The following is a 24960-nucleotide window of genomic DNA, read 5'->3' on the forward strand; positions in this document are numbered from 1 at the left end:
ATAAAGTAGTCACTACAAATGGCAAAGATATCAAAACTGGCTCTGTGCAATTAAAAAGAAAAAACAAAAACAAAAACTGAATGCCAGAAGACAGTGGAGCAAGACCTTCCAAATGGTCGTCCAAGTAGACATCATAAACCTGGAGTTCTTTACTGAGTTAAATTAGTCAATATAGGTTCAGGCAAGCTGAAGCGACACATAGAGAATAAAAGTACATACCTTTAATCCAGTTGGATCTCTGTAAGTTTGAGGCCAGCCTGATCTATATAGTTAAGCTCTAGGCCAGCCAAGGCTACATGACGTTTTTTCTCAAAGAATATAGTTTGTTTCTCAAATACCCTTTGAAGTAGGTTATTTGCACAGGTATGTAAGCAAGATGTGTTGCAACACCAAGGTTGCAAAAGGGCACAGAAAACTACACTCACGTTTTGAGCAGTTTTTCAACCATATACAAGGAAAACTGTATTCTAAATAAAAGCTATTGAGATCCATGGAGAAGGGCTAGGAAGATGGCTCAGCCATTAAAGGGTAGGTTCACAACCAAAAATATAAGAGAACCACTGAGAAGGAAGTGGTTTTATTTTATTATACAACTTAATTCCACAGTAAATATATCAGAGAAAATAAATCCAGTTCCAGAATGTAACCATCTTTAAATGGCACAGAGGACAGAAGCAATGGTGTCCTCATACAAGAGGAGGAGGATGGCATGATGGCAAAGGTACTCCACAGTGATGTGATTAGTTTAGGAAACACCAAGGAAGAGCTGTATCATTTCCAATATGAAAGGCATTTTCATCACAAGCCCTTTGGGTTTTCGTTTTGAAATAGGAAGGTCTTTTATATAGGTAGAACTTTTTAAAACTTTTAATGCTTAGGTACACGTAACAGAAGATGGCTAGCTGCTTGACAGAGTTGACTTCTGTGCGCCAGCAGCTGAAGTGTGTTTCCCTATCCAAAAGGATGAAAGAAACTAGAAGCACCAGCCATTTTTCCGGAAAGACAACTTCAGGACATAGAATGATTATTCACTGTACAGCTAGCTCCTCTAGTCTCCAACTGTGGTTTAACCTACTGTGACAGCATTCCAGGAGCTCACCAGTGACCTGTCTGTTCTGTTGTCTCCTGCAGAGTGATGGCGTACAGCAAACCACCTACCTCGCCCAGCGGTACTGCCACGAAGCAGTGAGAGAGATCAGGAAGCTCAGGCCATCCACAGAAAGGGATGCCCTCATCCAGCTTTCAGAAAGTGTGCTTACAAGAGATAAATGACAATTCTTTTGGTTCTTTCTGGCAGCTATTTTACCAGACTGTGCCTCATGAATTTTGTGAAACCTTGTTTGCTTCATGTGAAGATAACCAAAAATCACTTTAGGAATTAATTTCAACCTTACTGATGGGCAATTTTTTTTTTTATTGGCAAAGTTTTCAGAAAACTTTTTAAATGTAATTAAACCAGTGTCATTATAGTCCTTTAAATTCTAATCGAGGTATCCTGATGGTTATGTGTGGTACTGTTTACACTGTTAATGCCCACATGGAAAGCCATTACACAAATAAATAATCAATGTTAAAATTGAAGTGGTTTGTCTTTGTGTCATCATAGGATTAAAGGTCAGAGATTTTTGAAGTCTGTACTTAAATTTCAATCCATATTAGTTATATTTTAACAATATCCAAATTTTTTCACATAGGAGCATAGTTTATTATAAAAGACTGTAGATAAAAATTTAGACAACAGATTATTTACAAATTAAGAAAACATTCTGCTTCAAAAAGAAAAGGCATAATATAGCTATCTGATCACTAATGACATAATACTTCAAAAATAACAAAGGTAAAATATATATGAAATAGTTGTTGATTTGGTAGGAACAATGGTCTTTAATTTTCAGAATATTTTGTACTGCTCTCATCATTTACTGCGTATGCTGTCCTAAGTCTGTAATCCTCAATACACAGAAACCCACACTGTGTGACCTCCTTTAATATCCTAAGCAGTATAGAATTATATACAACATAAGTATCCCTCTAACCCTCCCTTAAATCAAGGAGACACACAAAGTGCATGTGTTGCATTTCAGTTACAATACAAACCTGCTTATTACCTTATTAATACATGGCCTACTTTCTTTCCCAATTGTAAAATTTTATGTTGCTATTAGTGCCAGGTAATGGATTAAATATACCTATCGACAAATTAATTGCATTCACTTTTACAATATGTAAAAAGATTTTCCTTTCATTGAACCAGTGTAAATTCATTTGCATTAAAACCACAGGACTGGTGTGGCATCCCTTCGGATTTTTACTTATAGGATGATGTGCTTACTTTGACACAAAATCTGCAAAATTCTGTCACACTGTTGTTCAGACACATTAAGATAAAGCTAAAAATATTTCCAAGCTACTACACTGAGAAAATAGAACCATAATTCTGCAATAAATCTTTTGTGTTGGGATTGTGTGTGCATGCATATGCACAAGCACATATGTTTAAAGCAAACCAGTAAAGGAGAGGACAAAATCCTTTGGTTCACTTATATATTTATGAATGGAAAAATTTATAATGCAAATTTCACTCATTAAAAAACTTAGATACAAATTACAACATTACAGATAATCTTTCATTTCACATGAAGAACTTTAGAGACTCAAGTATGAGTACTCCAGATAAATGTTACACAAATTGGAAGCATCTTGATTTGTTAATTATCTTTCAATACATAAAATCTGCATGCTTTAAACACAGTATTCTTTAAAAATGAGAATTTAAACCAAAAGTATGACCAGCACCAGCATTTAAGTTTTCTGTTTTTCCTATTAGTCTGACATAATGTTAGTGACCATGCTGCACTGAAACATGAAATGGTGCATTCTGAACCATGACTTGTTAAACATGATAACCCACATCCCCAGAATATTTAGGCTGGTCATAAAGTTATCAAGGTGTGAGTACATATGCATAATCAATTACAGGCAGTCTCTGGTATAAATTAATGTTCAGCAATATGTGAACTGCCTCCAAAATGTATGCTTACAGGTAGACATCCAAATATACCAATCAAACATTATGTCCTGAAAATATGGGCACATTTTAAACATTAAAACAATTCTGTTAACCATGTAGTCCCACAGGATGGCGGAGTAATAGCCTACGTGAAAAGACAGAACTAATCAGTGTAGTGCATGACTGATTCCACGTAGTTCCCAGGGAAGAGTCCAGTCACTCCACTGCAAACTCCCTCAAACCAGCCGTCATCGTTCTTCTTGATGACGTAGATGATTGCGCCCTCTTGAAAGGACAGCTCATCATCCTTGTCTTTTGTATAGTCATATATTGCAACAACTGTGGAGAAAAAACAGAGTATGACATGAGAGTACTATCTCCAACATTTAATGAATTTTAAAATGTAATGGCAAATCTATATAATGTAGGAAAACCAAGTATTTTTATGAGGACTTTATTTTTCTTTTTCAAGACAGGGTTTCTCTGTCCTGGAACTCAGACATCCGCCTGCCTCTGCCCCCCAAGAGCTGGAACCAAAGGTGTACACCACCACCACCTGGCTGGACTTAGCTTTCCTACCAGTTTAAGTGGCCAACCAAGTCCCTAAATCCCTCATCATACTGACCACACTGACAGTATGATCACACTAAAAGGCACTGGGTTCTAAATCTCTCTAAGAAACATCTAAGGGCCAGCAAGATGACCTGAATTTGATCCCTGGAGTGCTACATGGCACAAGAGGACTGTTAATTGTTCTCTGATCTTCATACACAGACTACAGCATGTGTCCCTCCCCCATAAAATAAATAAAGTAATTTTAAAATTTAGGTGGTTTTAGTTTTGGTTTTCTAAGATAAGATCTTACTATTTAGCTTAGACTGGTCTCAAACTTTCAACAACTCTATGTCTATTTTGACCATACCACACATTTATAAATCTACTTATTCAAAATTTCATGCTAATTGATGGGGATATACTCAGGTTAGAAAACAAAACAAGCCGGGTGGTGGTGGTACACACCTCTAGAGGCAGAGGCAGGCAGATCTCTGTGAGTCAAGGCCAGCCTTGGCTACAGAGTGAGATCCAGGACAGGCACCAAAACTACACAGAGAAACCCTGTCTCAAAATACAAAAAGAAAAAAAAAAAAAAAGGTCTACTCACTTTAAAAGTTTGTTTTTTATTAAAGATGGCAAAGTAAGGGAAACCCCAGAAAGTGTGACACAAAGTTCAAAATACTCTTCCTTTCCATTTGTAGAAAGGGAAAGCAACTTACATGCACCACTTTCTATACTACTGTTCTGTGAATTTAAATATTTCCTTAAACCCATTTTTATAACATAATTCTAACATTACATGCAATTTTCTACTATATGTGAATGGTAATTTATGTGATTTTTACATTTTACTTCATTTATTTTTAGCAGTTTTTTTCTTAAAATAAGCAATTTTTTGAGCAATTATGATGCTCATATTTTTACCCTAAGAAAGATAGCCTGTCTCCTTGCTAACTCTAAATTAGTGAAATAGGGAAAGATTAAGTACTGATCGATTACCATCATTTATCAAGTTAAATAGTCTTTTCTCCTTACAAAACACTGTAGGTAAGCAGATCCAACAAGTGCATTTCCTTCCATTTTAGTTCTACAGCAAAATCACAATATAGTGATTATAATTGCAATAGCATATCATAGCTTAAAAATACACATACTATCAAAAATATCTCTGGCTAAATAACAAACTAAAAGGATCAAGTGATTGCAAGGGATTAACAATTATTAATGAAGAAAAGCTCTGTAAATAACTTTGGTAATACTCGTCGTAACTAGTATCTAGAGTCACAGGAGGTGAGATTCAGTGCTATAGACTGACTTGAAACTGACGACAAAAGCCCAAAGCGCTCAAGTCTTTGAGCAGAACAAAACAATTTCATCTCCTTAGATCTTCTTATGCAAATGGCTCAGAAAGGTATTGAATCACTGTTTTCAAGGGTTCCTCTCTAACAGTCTTATCTCAATGTATATACTCCCTCATATAATTATTCTTATCGCTACTTAGCCACCAATAATAATTGAATATTGAATCTATTCTCCAGGATCTAATCAAGATATAGGGTCAAACTCTCCCTTCTGTACTATAAAGCTCTCTGGAATTTAAATCTATTAGTTTAATACAAAGAATAGGATCACATCAGCATACATTAGGTTAAATCTGAGTAAGAACAAGGCTTTTGGAATAGTCATGTCATAAACTGTTGATCCAAATTAAACAAGTTTCAGTATCTTGTCATTACAAAAGTGGCTATTACTTTAAATATACTCACTGTTCTATGTTAATTTACACAAGCTAGGAACATATCTGGAAAGAGAATCTTAATTGAGAACGTATCCCTAAGATTGGCCTGTAAGTCTGTGGTGCATTTTCTTGATTGGTGATTGATAAGGGTGACCACAGCTCATGATGGGTGGTAACACTCCTGGGCAGATGATCCTGGATGCAATAAGAAAGCAGGCTGAGCAAGCTAAAAGAAGCAAGCCAGTAACAGCACTCCTCCATGGCTCCCAGGTTCCTGCCAAACCCTTTCTTCCCCAAGTCATGTTGTATTACCACAGCAACATAATTGCTAACTATGACAATAATCCTACTAAATATTTTCTTTACCCATGGCAGAAGGCTGAGAAAATCACTATGTAGATGACGCTATTGTCAAACTTACAATGATCCTCCTGCCTCTGCTTCCTGGGTGCTGTGATTTCAGGTGTATACCATCATGCCTAGCTTACTCCTGCTAAATATTAATTTGATTTACATTAGAAGACAACAAATAATAGCCAATTGGCAAATCTAACCCATCACCATTCATTTTTTAGATTTGCTTATTTTAAATCTTATTTTCTGTGTATGAGTGTTTTGTCTGCATATCTAAATGTGTACCACAATGTGTGCCTGGTGCCAGGAGTCAGAAGGCATTAGATCTCCTAGAACTGGAGTTATAGATGGGTGTGAGTCACCATATGGGTACTGGGAACTGAACCTGGGTCTTCTGCAAGAGCAAGAAATGCTCCTAAGCCATCTCTCTAGCCTCTCACTGCCAATTTTTGTAAATAAGGTTTTACTGAACACAGCTACATCTACTCACATATATATTAACGCCTGACTCTGGGCTACATCTACTCACATATATAGTAACTCCCAACTTTGAGCTACAAAACAGTTGAGTCAATATAGCCAGCAAAATCTAAACTACACCTGGCCTTGAAAGAAAAGAAAGGCGAGGGAGAGGGGAAGGAGAGAGGAGGGACAAGGGAAGAAGTGGGGACAGAGGGAATGCTTAAAATCATCACTTACAGACTCAGTAAATCATTTAGCTCGGTTTTCTGTCTTAACTGATCTACAAAACACAGACAAGCAAGTGAATCTAAAGCCAGAAGCACACCAAGTTTGCAAAGGTACATCTAGCGGCCCCAGTGGGGTTGGCCCACCCTAACATCTACCTTAACATCTAGAACTTGCTGGAGCTCATGAAGGAACTGGTCCTGTGGAGCAATAATCCCAGGATCTCCACGACTTGGGGCAGCCTAGGGATATCCCAGAGGAGTTCCTGAGTTCCAGTGGGGATCCAGTGAGGATGGTGTACCAAAGGCCTTGAACCAGACCAGTGACTCACTGCAATGAACATTTGCATGTAAAGCTGATTGGACAAAAGGGTCTACTGTGTGACACACCATGGTTCCCAAGGCCAACAGGACAAATGAAGAGGTGTTGGAGAGGCAAAAAAGACGGAGGAGCAAAGAAGATGTTGTTGTTGTTGTTGTTTCTCTTCATTTTGTTTTTGTGTTTGTTTGCTTGTGGTTGGTTTTTTCATTTTCATTTGAGGGGCTGCTTCAGGGGAAGAGGAGAAAATATGGAAGGACTAGGAGGTGAGCAGAACGGATGTGGATGATGTGAAACTCCCAAAGATTCAGTAAAGAAATGATGGTTTTGTTCTTTGTGTGTATTGATATTGATTTAATAGGATGAAAGTGTAGATTAATGAACCTACTTTTAAAGAGCAATTTGTTTAGAAATGTTTTACACTGCTACAGATTTTAGTTTATTGATACAAGTTTAAACTTAATTTTGCTATATACTGTATATATATTTCTACTCTTGTTTGAGGTATTATGTTTATGTAACTCATTTAGATTGTAATGGATAATTAAGAAATACAGATTAATAGTTAGTCTTCTATGATAGTTAAACTTGTAACATGTTAGTTAAATTTTCTAGGTATATAGATAAATTTCAGATAGATAGGTAATCTTGAAACACTTCAAAGATGTACAGAATATGGCATTTAAAATGTTTTAAAAATTTAGACTTTCTGGACAGTGAGACATGTCTGCTCTTGGCAGCACCGGATTTACTTCAGAGAGGAGAATGGGCATCGAAAACATTCTATATGGAGTTTATCTTCACCTTGGCAAAAATAGCCATTTGGGCAAAAAACTGTTCTTGCCTGGACTGCTTGAAAAAAATGTATCAACTGGACATGCAGGACCCTAAGAAGGTGACCACTGAACTTTGCTTGGCAAAATGGTCCTTCAGGTTCCTGCTTTGCAGAAGAAACTGCCAGACATTCTACAGGACACAGAGAAAAGTGACTGAGAGACTCTAGACCTGTGGGCTGAAGACAGATGACCCAACTTCACAGAAGAACTTTGGATGACTGTCCAGGCTGCCAGCTGTCTCTGTCTACCCTGCAAGACTCCCGAAAGTTGCTTGCATCCTTCTCCCATTTCTCAGGTAGTATTATATCCTTCTGAGGTCTTTGATGTAGTTGAAGATTTTTTGAAAAAAAAAAGAAAAGGGGAAGTGCAGTGGGATTTTCTGTATGTCAAATAGGTTGCTCTGATTGGTTAATAAATAAAACACTGATTGGCTAATAGCAAAGCAAGAAGTATAGGTGGGACAAGCAAAGAAGAAAATTCTGGAAAATAAAAGGCTAAGGCAGAGAGAGACTGCCAGCCACCACCATGACAAGGAAGATGTAAGGTACCGGTAAGCCACGAGCCACGTGGCAAAGTATAGATTAATAGAAATGGGTTAATTTAAGACAGAAGAAGTAGATAACAAGAAGCCTGCCACAGCCATACAGGTTTTAAGTAATATAAGAGTCTGTGTGTTTACTTTATAAGTGGGATACGGGACTGCTGGGGCTTGGCGGGACCTGGAGAGAAGCTCTCCAGCTACTCTGTGTGTGTGTGTGTGTGTGTGTGTGTGTGTGTGTGTGTGTGTGTGTTTAAAGTGGAGGGAATACATGTAACAATTTTAATTTGAAACATAAAGAAACAAAGCCTCCTTTGCATGCTGCCAGAACACAAAGTATGTGCAATAAGGGTTACCATCTTGACTGGTAAGACAGATAAGGAACATTGAACAAAATCGATTCCCTCCCCCTCCCCACCCCCCCACCCCCACCAGACAGGGTTTCTCTGTGTAGCTTTGGAGCCTGTCCATGAACTCCCTCTGTAGATCAGGCTGGCCTCGAACTCACAGAGATCCAGACTGAAGGTGTGTGCCAACACCACCTGGTGTGGATGAGATTTTTTTTAACAGTAATAAAACTCTGTAATTGGGTTATTGCTTTCCAATCAGTCCATGATAGCAGTACCTCACCTTTCTCAATATAGTTCTTGGGAGCCCATGCAGGATCCCCATCCGCATATGGGTCACTATACTGAACAACGGCAGCTTCCTCATCTTCATAGTCCACCGGAGGAGGTGGCGGTGGAGGTGGAGAGTCATCAAACATGGGAATGTCATCCGGTGGAGGAGGTGGTGGTGGAGTTGGGCTATCAGCAACTAAAAGGATTCAGACAAGTAATTAATCTAAATGAAAATTTTAAATATACAGAACTTAACAGAATTCTAACTCATACAGCATGCACTAATATAAAACATGCAGTGATTAGAAATAAAAGCTGGGTGTGTTAAAGTTTTTACAGCTTTTAAGCATGATTCTGCAATAATAAAATGAGCTAAAATAAGCACAATAAATACTACAAATTAATGAATGCAAGAGGTTAGGATACAGTATCTACTTTCATAAAAATTACAGGAGTAAAGAAGTTTCCTTATCTTAAGACTCGGGTCAAAACAAATGCTCCACCAGGCCTGGTGACCTAAGGAACCCTGCCATTTGGAACACTGTTAAGTATCTTACATTAGAGGTGTGATCCTTTTTTTACTACATATATTCATGCCCTCGATTTTGGCTTTTAATAGCTTTAGTGCCCTAGAAACTACATCTCAAGTGGACATATTTTTTATTTATTTTTTTTAATAGAGAGAAAAGCCAAGTTTGTAGTACTAGGTTTGCATCTTTGTGTAAGGTTTTGTTTGTTTGTTTTCTATTCTTATTTAAATTTTAAGAAAAACAACAAAAAATAATTCCCAACTAGAAAAATGCATTAAATATTTTTAAAGACTTAGTTATATTCATAATCAAAATTTAATGTAGAAAAGAAACTAAGATTTTTTTCATCATGGCTGATAAAACAATCATGAGATGAGACCAGATCCTAAAAATCCAATTTTCTAACTTACACACAATTAAGATTTAAACACAAAATGTTGAAGATGTAGTAATTTTAAAAGAAACAAAAATAAACAAACAATAAAAATGAATCACACTTCAGATTCTAGATGGCTATGGTGTGTGTGTATGCATGCTTTAAAAAGTAAGGCGTTAACAGTGGCATGGGTGTGTGGGACTAGAATTGTACTTACTGGCCACCAATGCTTCTAGGATTAGAAATTCAAAGCTAATGCAACTAACGCTCAAACTTCTACTCCACAAATTCCTTTACAAGTTTAAGGGAGGGGGGAAAAAATCAGGCAAGGTGGTGCATGTCTTTAACCCCAGCACTTGGGAAGTAGCAGCTGGTGGATCTCTATGAGTTCAAGGCCAGCCTGGTCTATACATCTAATTCTATGCCATTCATAGCTACACAAAAGGACTCTTGGGATTTTTTTTTCCTAAAGAAAAAAAGAGAGAGAAAAGAAAGGGAGGAAGGGAAACATTCTTATACAACTGATGTAGGTTTTAAAGGTTATTCTTCCTGACAGGATATGTTGATAATGTAATCAAGAGACCCAGTTGTAAAGCATGCAGAGAACAGTCCCACTTCGTTACTACGTCAATTCTATGATTTCTACTTTTATCCTTGAGATGAAGAAGATAATAAAAATAAATTCTATGTGGTAATGCTTACTCACAGCATCTAACAAGTCTATAGTTGGGTTGTCTACCACGTGCACTGATCCACTTTACTTCTGCCTATACCTACCTCCTCCACAGAGCTTTCTGGTGTGGAGGAAGAGAAGGAGTATGAACCCATCCTGCCATCAAATAACCACAGTACATATGCTTCATTTGGCTTTGGTATACTATGCATGTCTGCTGGATTTCCTAAATTGTTGTCACTCTTCATTTTTCAACGTATTAGTTTAAGATTTCAACTGTCATTAAGTGTACACTGGCTTATCTTTAATTTTATGAAAAGAGTCTGGTCAATCCAACTTTCTGCCCAGTACTTTACCTAATACTATTCACATTTGGTCCAAAAGGCCTTCTGGTGTTGATAATAAAAGGTGTAAGTCATTAGGGGCAGGCTCATATCTTAAACCAGATTGGGTTAAAGCTGCATGCCTTTGCTGTCACTGCTTCTGAGCACCAGAGGTATTTTGAAAGCACATAGAATATTTGCACTTCATAAAATATTTAAAGTGCAGATACACAATAGAAGTAAACTTGGAATATCAGTGGTGTGAGAACAACAACCCAAGATCATGTGTTTGTTAAAAAGAACAAAAATAGTTGTTTTGAGGTGTCTCTTTGGCAATAATGCACATGAATACTAATTTCTGTTCTTTCCAGTTACTAGTTAGTCAATGATCTCTAGACCCAAAAAGTCCAATGGCTACTAAAATTATTTCCTAGCAGTTCTTCATAATGGAGTAGTGCAAAAAGATGAACTGGCATTTTCAACCTCTGATAGATTTAGTTGCTAAACTGTCTTAGCATCACGAAACAGCACTATCACTGGGCATGATGAACATCCCATTACTCAGGACTGAGACAGAAGAGACTCCACTGCAAGGCCAGCCTGAATGACACAGGTGAGCCACTCCAAAAGCCAGGAACAACTGATCTTGCACGTACAAATGGGTACAATTGCCAAGAGCATCAAAAATGGGGAAAAGAACAGCAGTGACTAATAAGTCATCCTTGTCGTTTATTAAATACCCAAGATCCATTTAATTTTAAACATCTGAACACCGGTTTTTCAAACTGAACTTAAGAAGAAGGCTTGCACTCAGAAATTTCAAAATTCTAAATCTACATTTCCAATAAGCTCCTTATACTTCTCATGAAGGAAGAGACTTTCTCTTAAACTGTTTTTATCCTTACCAGAGCCTAGCATGTAACCGAGACAGAGAGAAGCAGTGTAAGAGCCAGCAAAAGCTGACAGACTTTGCAACAAATGTATTTTCCTGACACAGGGCTACTCAAGGAGGCTGCTCACTACTCAAACAATTCTGGAATTTATTTCTAGGGAGATCCCAAATGAAGTAAATTAGAACTAAATACTATCTTCAATTTCAATGTTGGATATTGAATAATTTAGCAATTATACTTTTCATCTGCCATACAATATTCATTCTGGACATGCAGAATCTTCTGTAACCTCAAAGGTAATCAGCAGTGATATAGTCTACCTAGATTAATATACATATTACAAATATTCAACGTAAGTTATTGAACCTAGTCTTCACTCAGATAATACTTTAAGAAAATAGACAGGTTTGTTTATATATGGCATGTGATCTCACAGACCAGCATCACTCACTTACTGGCCTGGGCATGAAGCAGATTGCAACTTCCTTGTCAGTCCCTCAGACAGACAAAAATGCATGTGATTCACTTATTCTTGGAGATTCGGCGTTTTTAATAATTTTATGTATATGAGTGGTTTTTTGCCTACATGTATGTATTTGTATAACATGAGCGCAAAGTCCACAGCATTGAATCCTCTAGAACTAGAGTTAGACTGTTGTGAGTCACCACATGGGTGCTAGAAACTAAACCAGGGTCCTCGGCGAGAGCGACAAATGCTCTTCACCACTGGGCATCTCCAGGCCCCAGGATTCATTCTTAATAATGAAGTTTCACATAGATCAGAATCTCCAATCATTCTCTAATTTTTCAGATTTTCTGTTTTGTGCATATGTGAAAATCAGAGAACATCTTACACGAGTAAGTTCTCTCCTTCCACCATGTGGGTTCGGAGGATTGAATTCAGATAGCCATGTTTGATCTCTAGGGTCTTTACCCACTGAGCCACCTCACTGGCACTTTCTCAAATATTGTGCTGTAAAGGAGGGGGGTAGGGGCCCTGTTTCAATTTCCTGATAAAAGTACAGTGTAATTGTATCTTGACAAATCTGTTAAGAGTACACATTTTTGTTGTTGTTTTGGCTTCTTAATTTTTTTTAAAGATAGAGTCTTACAATATAATAGCCCACAGTATCCTCCAACACATGAAGATCTCCTACCTCAGCCTCCTAAGGGTTTAGGATTACAGGCATGCACCACCATACCCAGCTGCAAAATGTTTTCTCATTCTCCCAATGACTATTAGGAATTTGCATTCTTGTGTTTCAATAGTCTTTGCTTAAAAATATGCAAATACCAGACCGCATGTCTTAGATGGCCTAAATACTTAAGAAAACTGAAATTTTGAAACTGATATGGGTCAGTAGTCATGCACACAAGAGGAAAGAACTGAAGCCCGTGCTCTTCAGTTTCAGTAACACACATCTGTACCTATTCTTCAAGGTAAGATTAGCTTCTCAGTAAGGAGGAGGAAAATGGTGACTCAGCAGCCATGCATGCTAGAGGAGACAGCCTCTAAGCTCTGCCAGCTGGGTTTGCAGACTTACTGTTTTCCTGCACCCTGGCCACGAAGCCTGTGAGAGGTATCTGTGGAGTCAACTGAGGCATAGGGGGAGGAGGGGGGGCAATAGAAACTGGCAGCAGACACAGTATGGGGAATAAAACATAAAGAAAGAAAAGGAACAAACAAAAAGCAGAAGTCAGTTACCAGGACCACAAACACAAATAAGTATGCCAAGAACAGTTGCAAATGAAAACAAACAAAACCAAAACAAACAAACAAACCCTGCTGTCTCCTTCAAGGTCTTTCCCCACAGAATCTAGGGCCCAGCTGTATCAGCCACATGGGTATAAGCATAAAGTAACAAGTACACTTACTTTTAACCTATCATTACATTATATGGGGAACTTTTTAATTTACTATAACATTTATTTTAGCACATTTATGTTTTTCAAATTCTAAAGAAATACTTCTAAAATATGTCACAATTAAATACCTACAGAGCCTTCTAGAATTCTGTTTTTGCTGTAACTCTATATACTAACAGATTTGTCTAGCTTTGAGGTAATATTGCAAATTTAAACAAAAAAAAATGTGTAACAGCTCTTGATTACCTGTATAAAAACATAGATAAATCAATACATTAGTCATAAGTTTCCTTTAAAGAAGGTTCTTATATATCTAAATTTAAACACCTTTCTGGGAAACACTCCTGCTTACAAAATATGATTTTTGTTACATTTTAAGTTAGCAGCTTTATTTGTAAATCAGCCCTACCTAAACTTGCTAAGGGACAAGAATGTTCCATGTGATTATTCAGTTTCTTAAGGGAAGTTATCAAAGACAGTCTTTTTATGGATACTGAAAAAGGAAACTTAATCTCTAATCAGTCAAAATGAACAATTATTTGCATTATATTAATTTCTAATGAGACATTGGCTGGTTGGAATCATGTAACCTTTTTCAGGAGATACTTTACAGGAAATTGATATTAAATGTTCATGTGGCTAACAAATGTGTGAAAGATTGACATGAACTAGAAGCAAAGACTCATGTTTACCACTTTGTCTCATTTTAACAGGACAGTAACGGCTAAAGATGACTCTAAAAGTCAACAGGTTTAAATAGAAAGATCCAGCTTAGTAGTGGTCACCAACAAGTGATGCTACATTAACCCCCCAAAAAACAACATTATTGGTTTCTAAGTTCATTAAATCAAATAAAATTCATCTAATGCAGGATACAAATTTGTTGGTAAGTATAAAAATATGAAAGAGGTTCCAAGTTCAAATTTAGTGCAATGTATATAAGTTAAAAAAGTCTAACAGATCTAAATCTAGCATTCAGTTCACTAACAGAAACAAGTCTTCTTTCATTCTGTTACTGAGAAGACTTGTTACAAGGTTAGAGGGTATTGGTTTTAAAACACACAAAACCAACCAAGAGCCTCCAATTAGCCAAATAATTTTTAGAAGAACCCTTGGTGGCTAGTCATGCTTGTTAGTAGTGGGAGGACAGAGACAAGATGTGCTCTGAAGATGCTCATCACCAGCACATCTACACGAGAGGAAAATGTGCACATCACAACACTAAATACACCAGTCAAACTACACCAGCAGCTCATACTGAAGGACAAGTGGATAAACAAAACTACACTCAACACCTGAAGCCAAGCTTGCTTTCCCACTTTCAAAAAGAATATAGATATTCACTAAGGAACAGTCCCACAAACATTTGTGAAACTAGTCAAGCCTGGATTGGTGAAATAAAAACCCTATTTGCAGAATAAATTAGAAAACACAGTGTATATATGGGAGTGAACATAAGGATGTGATCTAAAGAAGCAGAACATGGCAAGAAATTCATGAAACTGGTGGGATAAACAACCAATTTGGTGTGAGGCCCACACCTTTGGTCCCAGGCCTCAGGAAACAGGCAGGTAGATCAGGGTCAGCCTGATATTCATAGTAAGTTCTAGGACAGCCTGTCTTCAAAAAAGCAAAACAACAAAAACCTAGTGATAAATGATTGATCTGTGATCTATTTAGACACTAAACTACCATTCAAACCCAACAGGACACCCAGGGGAGTGTGAAGTAAAAGACCAGCTAATAGTTTAGTATTTCTTAGTAGCCCAAATGAAAATTCTAGTCTGGAAAAAGGTTACATAAACCTGGGGTTCTCTGTGAATACAGACATTTATGCAGGAAGCACTTTTTGATTTGCTGTAACCCAATCACTCTGTAAGGCAAAATGTAAGCAAAGACCAACAGCTTCTCCTTAAGTCAGGCACAGTGGGGGCTTGTTGGTCAGCACAACAGCAAGAGGGCTGCAAGTTCAAGGCCAGCATACGGTGGGCAGCACCAGGCCAGTTAGGGCTACAAAGCAAGGCCTTGCTAAAAGAAAAACAAAACAAAAACCACACACATAACATGAATAAAAAGAACCAAGCAAATTCCCATGTAAATACACAGAGTAGTCATCATTCTTTTTATAGGACATGCAGTTCTAGAAACACCTAAAAGAGAAAAAAACTGCCATAGAAAAACCTGTTGGTCCATACCCACTAACTTCATGGCAAAAATAAATGCTACACAACAGGCTTATTTCAAAATAGCTTCCTTTTCAAATTTAGCATCTTAACATGGAAAGTAAACTCAGTAACTATCCTCAGATATTCAAACCCTTTTAATTTTAATTTGATGTCTAATTTTCTAACCCTCTACGTTTTTAAACACTGGCTATAATTAGTATTGGGATGTGCAATTTGAAGGGAACAGAAGAAATCAAAAGATCCTTTCCATCCATTAGAATTATTCAGACAGAGAAAGTAATCAGACATTGTAAATGTTTTCAATTGAAAGCATTTCAGAAGAAGCCCACAACCTTAGAAGTGATAGCCAGCAATTTCTTTTTATTATGTTTTTAAAAAATCTTTGACTATGTTGGTGTCTTTCTATCATTACTGAACCATCAAAATCATTCCCATAAAATTTCAAAGTGTTTTGTTCTCTAGTTCAAATTATACTGTAATAATAATAGTGCATTAAAGCATTTATTGAATTTGGCTAGATTAAGTATATTCAAGTGAACCTTGGAGAGTAAGTGATAAACAGTTGCTTTTAAGATGGTTTTTCAAGGATTAACATTCAAAAAAAAAAAAAAAAAAAGCATGAAATAGTGTGGCTTAAATTGTTGTCTATCACAGTTAAGAATAACAGTTTCAAATAATTTCCTTCAAAAGGAGCTCCACTATTTCTGTATGCCTGCAAAACACAAGCTTACTTGAATTTTGAGAATAAAGTGGACCTCCATTAACATGAGGCTGAGCAGAGAATGGGGCAGTCACAGAGGGAGTTCGTCTATATCCACCAGAAGATGTCGAAGAAGTGGTAGAGTTGTGTCGAGAAATCTGCCTGGTCATTGTGCCATACTGGGAACCAGGAGCTGAGGCAGGGGCTGCTGAAAAGCATTAGTTAAAGGCAACCAACAAAGCATTATAAACACCCGAAGTGGCAGAACAAAGGGGTGGGGGTGGGGGGTTTCTTATTACTTTGTAAAGCCCACAGCACAAAATAAAGAAAAAGGATAATGAAATTCGATTAGCTCTACTTCTCAAGTTTACAAACAAGGGAAACAGCCAGAGTGAAGAGCTACGAAAGTGAACATGGAGCATTATTATTAAACCTTTGGCATAAGCACAATCTCAAATGCTATTTCGCTGATATTACATGTAATCTGCATGTGCATTTCAGAATGTTACCTAAACAATGCACAATAACAACTATTCAGACCATTTACATTATATTGGTATGATAAGTAACTTAGAGATAATTTAAAATATCATAAGGAGTATATGTGTGATATGTGATGTGATGCCTTCAGGCATCATACCATTTTTTGATAAAGACCTTGAAAATCTAAGAATTTTGTATTTACTGGAGGTGGGGTGTCCAAGAATCAATCATCTGAGGAAGCGAAGAACAACTATATAGAGTTTTATATGTGAACTTTCTCCAACAAAATTAGTACCACAGATAGCCTGAGATAAAAGCTGTTAGCTGTAGGTTATTCATAACTGCTTCATAAACAACTTCCTTTCCACAGCCAAGAGTTTCAGAATTTGATTCAAAATTCTATCTAGCTAAATAATCCAGGTTAAGTAATAAAACAATATAAACTGTCAGTCAAGTATATTTTTCTGATTTTTTTATAACAAATGCTAATAATTACTGTTATTAAATATGTACACTGTTTTGAGGTGCTATTCTTAACACAACCAAAAATTATTCTTCCTCATGAATGAACACTGCTAAATATAGTTCCTGAACTTCCCTAGGACAACTGTTTGTAAGATTCAGCACTGATGAGAATCTCCCCTTGAAGGCTTGTTGTAATGTAGATTTCTGGGTCCCGTCTTCAGCGTTTTAACTAAGCAGGTCTAGGATAGGGTCTGAAGACTGAGATCTCTACATCCTTCCTCCATGATAATGACTGGCTGGGCCTATTGCTCTAAAGTCAATGCTCTAAATAAGTGTTTTACAAACGTCCACTCTTAAAAATGAAAAAGTAGAGGACACCCAAAAACTATCCTTGGAGTGGCTTACACCTATATAATGACCGTATTTTAATTCAAAGTGGCACAGCTGTAAGATGCATTAATATGCAAGTCATATTGCATTAGCTGTCAAAGTCATGACTTCATGGAGCCTCTTTAAAAAAAAAACAAAAAAACAAAACTCTAACAGAATGAAAAAGACAGACAATGAAGAAAGCTTTGACCTCAAAAATCTTTGGAGAACTCTTTTTAAGAACTAGTATTTTGAGAACTGTTACTCTAATGTTAATATCTAGAACTGAAACTGATCAATTGGAGTAAATGCTGGTTTAACTTTACTAGGTAAAAACAGATTTTTGTAAAGTGAGCACATTAACAAACTCCACCAGAAATGTCTGTATCTCCACCCAGATTGGTACATAGAGACATCCACATTTTTACTTATCCAGTGATCATAAAAACAGCATCTTATTGTGGCTTCAATGATTATGTTCCAGTTATTAAGAAGGTGAAAGAATTTTATTTTTACAAAGACTTTTTTCTTTCAATGGTATCTCCAATCACATTTTTTTTATTATCTCCTTCCCTCTCCCACCTCTATGCTTTTTCCTTGGTATGTGTAAATGTTTTGGGAAAAAAAAAGTGAAAATGTTGTCGGTTTATTTTACCTAAATTGAAATTCAGTTCTCATAAAGGACACCTCATTATTCCTATCCAGATTATTGTGCACTTCAAAATTGAATGTTGTTGTAAAATATTAGTTTAAGATGTGTTACATTTGTCTATGCTGTGGAACATTTATTTAATGAGGCAAATATGCTGTATTATTTTATGCTGCATTTATTCTGTAAAACTATGTTACTTTGCCTGTCTAATATACCTGATTAGTCTAATAAAGAGCTGAACAGCCAATAGAGAGAGAAACAGGCAGGGCTGGCAAGCAGACAGAATAAAGAGCAGGACAAAGAAAAATGGAGGAGCGAGAGAGGAAGCAGAGAGGACACCAGGGGCCAGCCACCCAACCACACAGCCAGCTACAGAGTAAGAAGTAAAGAAGGGTATATAGAATAGAGAAAGTTAAAAACCCAGAGGTAAAAGGTAAACAGGATAATTTAAGAAAAGCAGCTAGAAATAAGCCAAGCTGAAGCAGGGTATTCCTAAGTAAGAATAAGTTTCTGTGTGTTTATTTGGAGCTGGGTGGCAGGCCTCCAAAGAGTCAAAGAGCAAAGAGTAAAGGAAACCAACTACAGAATGTAGAAATCTTTATAACTCAGTCTAGTCCTTCCCAAGTAGAAAACAATCTGAATTCATCCTATTAAGAGAGTTACTTCATAGCATCCTCAGCTATCTTAAAACCTAGGGTGCATCAAAATTTTTCAAAGTATGATCCAAAGGACTGCATCAGAGCACCCCCTGTATCACACTACAATTTCCTTTCCAGGTGCCACTTCCTGTCTCCACCTTCACCCCAGGCCTCTGATTGCCTGAATACAAGACAGAGTTCCAAATATGTCTTATGCACTGAAAGGACATTATCAGTGACACTGTTGATTTAAAATAATTTTTGAACAAATAACTGCTAGTTTTCCTCAATCTAAATAAATAACAAATAAAAACCCCATTAAGTTTGTTATAATCCATAAAAAAGAACCATTCTGTATTGCAGTCAAGAGCACTGTTAAGTTCAAAGGTCTTTCACTAGAAGACATTACTATCAGACTTAATTCTTTAACTTTAGCATTATCATCTACAATCGAATAACTTAACAATCAGCTACTGGAGCTTATTGCAAATATGCAGTGTCATGTAATGGCTCCCTGACTCCTATGCAGTCTCACCCTCCACAGTGCTCACTAGGAAAAGTAGGGCTCCAGAGGGAATCAAGATAGAAATGCGTTCCAATGAACAGTTTATGATTCAGGTCAGAGTATAAGAAAACAGAATTAAGCATTCCAAAATGGCAGGGAAATGTAGCATACTGGAAAGAAGACAAAGAGTAAAAGAAACATCCATATGCAAAACACATTCAAATGAGTAAGAAATTTACTAAGTAAAAAGGCCTTTGAGTTTATAAATGCAGTACCAAAAAAATGAGCCTGTATTTTATAACTAGATCATTCTCCTTCAACAATATATTTGAAAAACTAAGAATACTTTCTTCTAATTATTTTTTCACTATACTTTATCTTTCAAATGAATTTTTTTTTAATAATGTAAAAGTCTTCCTTTCTAGACAGCCTAGACTACACAGAAATAACCTATCTCAAAAAAGTCTCCATTTCACTGACTAAATTCCAAAGGGTTAACTGAACGTTCTCCCAGAATGTTAAATTTATATACTTTCTAAAAAGGTAAAATACATTTTCCTACTTTTAAATCTCATCTTATAGTCGCTGCATTTCACTAAAATAGGTGATGAATCTCATACATAAATTAGGAAAGTCACAAATACATTAGTTTAGCAACACTGACCTTCTGAATGAAATATCATATAATATTGACTTGCTTTTGAAATAATAAACATCAATCCTAACTATTCACAAAGACAAGTATTACTAAAAGCAAAATGGCCAAAAACTGACCTAACGAAACTACTTCTCTGTCATACACAAAAAGCTGGTAAAACCCCAACAACTTTGTGAAAATTAATCTAAAAATAGGTGATTAGCCTTTATTATATCTATAATCACAATCTAAGAAGTAACTTTTTCCAATATGATTAACATATTTTAGCTTCCCTAATAAAGTTAACAAATATCACATACTAAACCTGAGGGTACTAGACAACATACCTGGGCCAGCAGTGGGAGGCGAAGGCGTGGGCACAGCGATGGGAATGCCAATACTACTGCTCCCACTGTTTTCTCGACTTCCACTTCCTCCACTACTTCCACTACAAAGAAGAGAAGCATTTGGAAATCATTTTAATGACTGATTTTTAAAAATTTCATCATAAACTGGAGCTACTATACATTCATTTTAACCTGGTTATAAACCTTTAGCCTACTACTTACAACTGTGCTCGTGTTTCACTGCTCTGATAAAACTCTGAAACCAACATATATGCAACAGGACTCAAAACCCTACCTGGCCTTTAATCCCAGCACTTTGAAGGCAGATACAGATGGATCTTTGTGAGTTCAAGACCAGTCAGGGCTACATAATGAGACCGTGCCTTGATATGGTAATAATCTTGAAGAGATGTATGAGCACTAAAATCTCACAGTACAGTGAGTGACAAGTGTCTATTTAAAGTCGATGTGATTAACAATAAAGAGCCTGTTGCGGTGGCACACAGCTTTTAACACTGGCTACAGCTACAGGCTCTAAGTCTGAAGCCACCTGGAACACAGTGAGACTCATCTCCCTCTCCTTCTTCCTCAGAAAACAACAGTGAACTATACCACCACAAAACTGAACATGAAAAAACAGACTCAAAATTCAGTGTGACAGACAACACAAGAAGGAATGCACAAGACATTAAACTCTCTACCCATCTTGAAGAAAAGTGAAGCAGGCATGGTGGCACACGCCTGTGACTCCTGCACTCAAGAAGCTGATGAAGGGATCATAACTTCTAAGTCAGTCTGGACGTAGAGTCCAGCAAAGCCCTATCTCCAAAACATTAAACAAGCGGGGCACACGGGACTGGGAAGGCAGAGGCAGGTGGGTCTCTATGAGTGAGTTTGAGGCCTGGTCTACATAGCAATTTCCAGGCCAGCCAGGGCTACATAGTGAGAGGTTGCCTCAAACACAAGCAAACAAAGAAACTGACAAACAAAACAAAATATAATATAGAAAAGCAAACTGAAGACAGGTTCTAAGGAATTTTCTGGAAATTTTCTGTGGTGCTTTGAATAAGAATGGCCCCCACAGGTACGCATATTTGAATGCTTAGTCATCAGTGGGGGGCACTGCTTGAGAAGGATTAGGAGGCGAGGGCCTTGTTGGAGGAAGTGTGTCATTGTGAGTAGCCTTTGAGGTTTCAAAAGCCCAAGCCAGACCAAGTATCTCTCTCTTCCTGCTGCCAACAAATCAAGATATAGAACTTTCAGCTCCTTCTCAGCACATGTCTGCCTGTGTGATGCCATGCTTCCCGACATGATGATAATGGACTAAACCAAGACAATGAGCCTAACACAGCAAGAACAGAACAAAGTTTAAAAGCAGTCTACGGAAAACTCTCTTCCCTCAGAGCCAAAGGCCTGTCCTTCTAGCTGACACGAATTACTGTCTAGCACACCAGCCCCTCAACTACAAACTTCCGATCTCAAAGGATCCTCTAGCTACCACCTTCCAAGTACACACCATGGCACCTGGTTCACACTGTATTTTAAAAGCAATATTATTTGTTCAATATGCCCACAAACCCAACAAGGCAAAGAATTATAGTACCTGAGTAAGACTATTTTACTCTCTAATATGATCAATTTATAATTAGATTGTCACATTATAATAAAAGGTATAAAAAAGCCACTGACAGAACAAACTAGCTTAAGTATGAAATTCTCAACTCATTCGAGCCAGGAACTCAATACTCAGCTTTGTGTCAGACCTAGGAATATCTGTCCACTTCAGCTCTTGTGCAACCCCTGACTTCAGTGTTTCTTATCTATCCTAAGGATAGGAGGAGGCAAATTACACCCTGTGGGCTAAAACTGGACAACAGCCCAATTTCTGCCTATGAGCTAACTTTTTTCCCTAAATAGTTTGAAAAAACTCAAAAGAGGAATGATAATTTGCAAAACATTAAAGTTATATGGAATTCAAATTTTAGTACCATAAGTAAAATTTTACTAGAATATAGTCCTGCTCATCCATTTACAGACTGTCTATGGCTGCCATGGCACTACATCTGCAACAGTGATTAAAGAACCCATAAACCCTGACATAATGACATTCTAGAAATGTATTTGAAAAATAGATGTTCATATTTCAACACAATGAGCTTCTGGAAAAAACAACAATACTATGTTTTACTTGCTTCTGACTGGCATTTAATAAAACTCATTCTAAATAACTCGTGGTTGAATAAGGTTAGTTTAATACTACCTCCACTTTAGAAAAACCATACTTTGACCCTGAAATTCAGCAGCGACATACATAAACCAAGCTAGGTACTTCATAAAATACTTTGGGCAGCTACTTTCTAAAGGATTTTTAACATAGCCTGGTTTACCAACTCTGTTCAGAAATCTTTTTCAGAAACAAGCTGAGTGTTCCTCCTCCAACAGGAACCTTCCAAAGGATTCGATTATGCCATGTAACTTCTATGGCATTTAACCCTTTGTCTAAAAGCATTTAAGAGTATTTGCCCTTTTTAATGGACAGGAGTTCCTAGGAAATGAACCCAGGGGCCTCATACATACTAAAGATATAGCCTACCACTGAGCTATACAAACCCTAACCCGGCCTAATGACATTTAAAGAGGTGTTAAAAAATCATCCTTACGCCAGGAGGATGGGAATGATCAGGGGGTCACACTTTGTTCCAAAATGTCATAAGGATACCTTATATGCAAATTTAAGAGAGCAAAAAAAAAAAAAAAAAAAAAAGTAAGCTCTATCCAGGTTTTTTGTTTGGTTCTGCTTTTTGAGACATTGTCTCATGTATCCCAGCTGGCCTCAAACTCACTAAGTTGGCTGAGGATGACCTTGAACTTCATATCCTCCTGCCTACAAGTGCTAGGATTACAGATATAGCTCACCATGCCTGCTTATGTGGTACAGGGGATCAAATCCAGAACTTCCTGTATGTTAGACAAGCACTATGCCATCTTAGCTACATCTTCAGCCTCTAAAAATACTCTTTAGTTTTAACCCCAATATGTATTTGTATCTGTCAAAAAGAGGAAATATATCCTACTAATAGTATACACAAATGAAAACAAGCTCCAAAGAAAAACTGAAATTTGATGGGATCAGAAATATGAAGAAGAATGATCTCACCTTTTACATTCACTATTAGCATTAAAGTCATACCTCATTTGTATGCTACAGCTTTAAAAATCATCACTCACCAGTCAACAGCATACGCTCTCAGAGTTCAAATGTTCAGACAGAAGTCTTACCTATGTGTCCTTGGTCTCTGATTTAAAGAAGCTGTCCTGCCTGGACTATGCTGGCTTCCAAGTCTCGCAGGACTAGTCATGTAGTCATTAGGAACTGTTGGAGGCTTAACGGGCTCTAGCGTTTTGTAAGGAGTATTCCGTCTAAAGAGGAACAATGAACAAATGGATAATGAATGAGAGAAACAAAAGAGCACCCCTCCCAACTTTGCAACAATCAATCTGAATTAACTATAACAGACTTTTTTTTTCCTAGTTTAATTTAAAGTTAAGACTGGCAAGATGGTTCAGAGGGTAAAGGTGCTTGTCATCCAAGCCTAGAGACCTTAGTTCAATCCCTAGAACCCATTTATTTGCACATGAGAATGAACACACACACACACACACACACACACACACACACACACACACACCTGCTCTCTGACCTCTAAAAAGTGTATAGCACGAGTTACACACATGACTCTCTTTCTCTAATGACAAACAGAAAAATTTTTAATAATAATATAAACAAAAACTTTAACTGTGACATAAACTTCACTGTTTTAACATAAAAATTAAAATTTGTTGCTCTTTCTTGGGAAAATTATTGGAAAGGGTCATTTAAAGTTCTAATATTATCACTAAAACTGATGGTTATAATCTTTTTAATGCTTAATAATATATAATAATAAAATACATTATACCTAGCTTAGTCACTCATAAGCCTTTGTGGGGGAGGACAAAAAACAACAAAGCAAAGTTGGCTACTAACTGATCCCCTCCTCAAAAGCAAGAAATCTGATATGGTATTTCCAAGTAACTAATCTTTCAGAAACATCTTGGAAAATATTGATACAATAGAACCAAGACTGGGGACAAGAAGTTACCACTACCTGTTCCAGCTTTCCAAAGCTACGCTAGTGAGAGGGGCCTGTGACTAGCTGGTGCACTAAGAGCCACCTGAGTGGAGACGGAGACTGAGGAGAACTACACAAAACACACCACTATTCAAAGAGCCATAAACACACGTGGAGGCACTCTGGTCAATCCGTTTAAAATAAAACGTAAAGCCGATTTACAATTTTTAAATGCACAAACAAAACAATGATACTCATTTATACATATGCCAAAGATTATTAATGCCTGGCATGGTGGCACCCACAATCCCAAAGCTATAGAGGTGGAGACAAGCAATCTAGCTTATTACTCAGCCAATCTAGCCTCATTGGTGAGCTCCAGGCTAATAAGAGATCCTGTCTTTAACTTAAAGTAAGTGGGCAGCTTTCCTGAGAGTAAAACCTGAGGTTGTCCTCGGGGTTCCACATATGCACATGCACTCATGCACACAGGCATGTACACGTATGTATACATTAAACACACACATGCACACACACAGGTTATAAAGT

At 37.2% G+C, this 24960-nt stretch overlaps 2 protein-coding genes across 7 annotated transcripts in view; one reads left to right on the plus strand and one right to left on the minus strand.

The window, feature by feature from the left end:
* Positions 1-1624, plus strand: part of Pdss1 (decaprenyl diphosphate synthase subunit 1) — a 49539-nt gene extending 47915 nt beyond the window's left edge. Inside the window, exon 11 of one of the 3 annotated variants that reach the window (XM_036187701.1) lies at positions 1132-1615. In XM_036187701.1, coding sequence (XP_036043594.1) covers positions 1132-1272 — 141 coding nt within the window. In that variant the 3' untranslated portion in view covers positions 1273-1615. Of the gene's footprint in view, positions 1-1131 lie in introns of all 3 variants that reach the window. The other 2 variants (XM_036187702.1, XM_036187705.1) reach the window with 2 other exon arrangements.
* Positions 1625-2530: 906 nt separating this feature from the next.
* Positions 2531-24960, minus strand: part of Abi1 (abl interactor 1) — an 89585-nt gene continuing 67155 nt past the window's right edge. The window contains exons 6-11 of one of the 4 annotated variants that reach the window (XM_036187698.1): positions 23579-23719; positions 20300-20400; positions 16235-16408; positions 12996-13082; positions 8667-8852; positions 2531-3349 (exon numbers count right to left, since the gene is read on the minus strand). In XM_036187698.1, the coding sequence (XP_036043591.1) occupies positions 3174-3349; positions 8667-8852; positions 12996-13082; positions 16235-16408; positions 20300-20400; positions 23579-23719 (865 nt within the window). In that variant the 3' untranslated portion in view covers positions 2531-3173. Of the gene's footprint in view, positions 3350-8666; positions 8853-12995; positions 13083-16234; positions 16412-20299; positions 20401-23578; positions 23720-24960 lie in introns of all 4 variants that reach the window. The other 3 variants (XM_036187697.1, XM_036187700.1, XM_036187699.1) reach the window with 3 other exon arrangements.

Source organism: Onychomys torridus, chromosome 5 (genome assembly GCF_903995425.1).
Source record: "Onychomys torridus chromosome 5, mOncTor1.1, whole genome shotgun sequence".
Taxonomy (NCBI): Eukaryota; Metazoa; Chordata; class Mammalia; order Rodentia; family Cricetidae; genus Onychomys; species Onychomys torridus.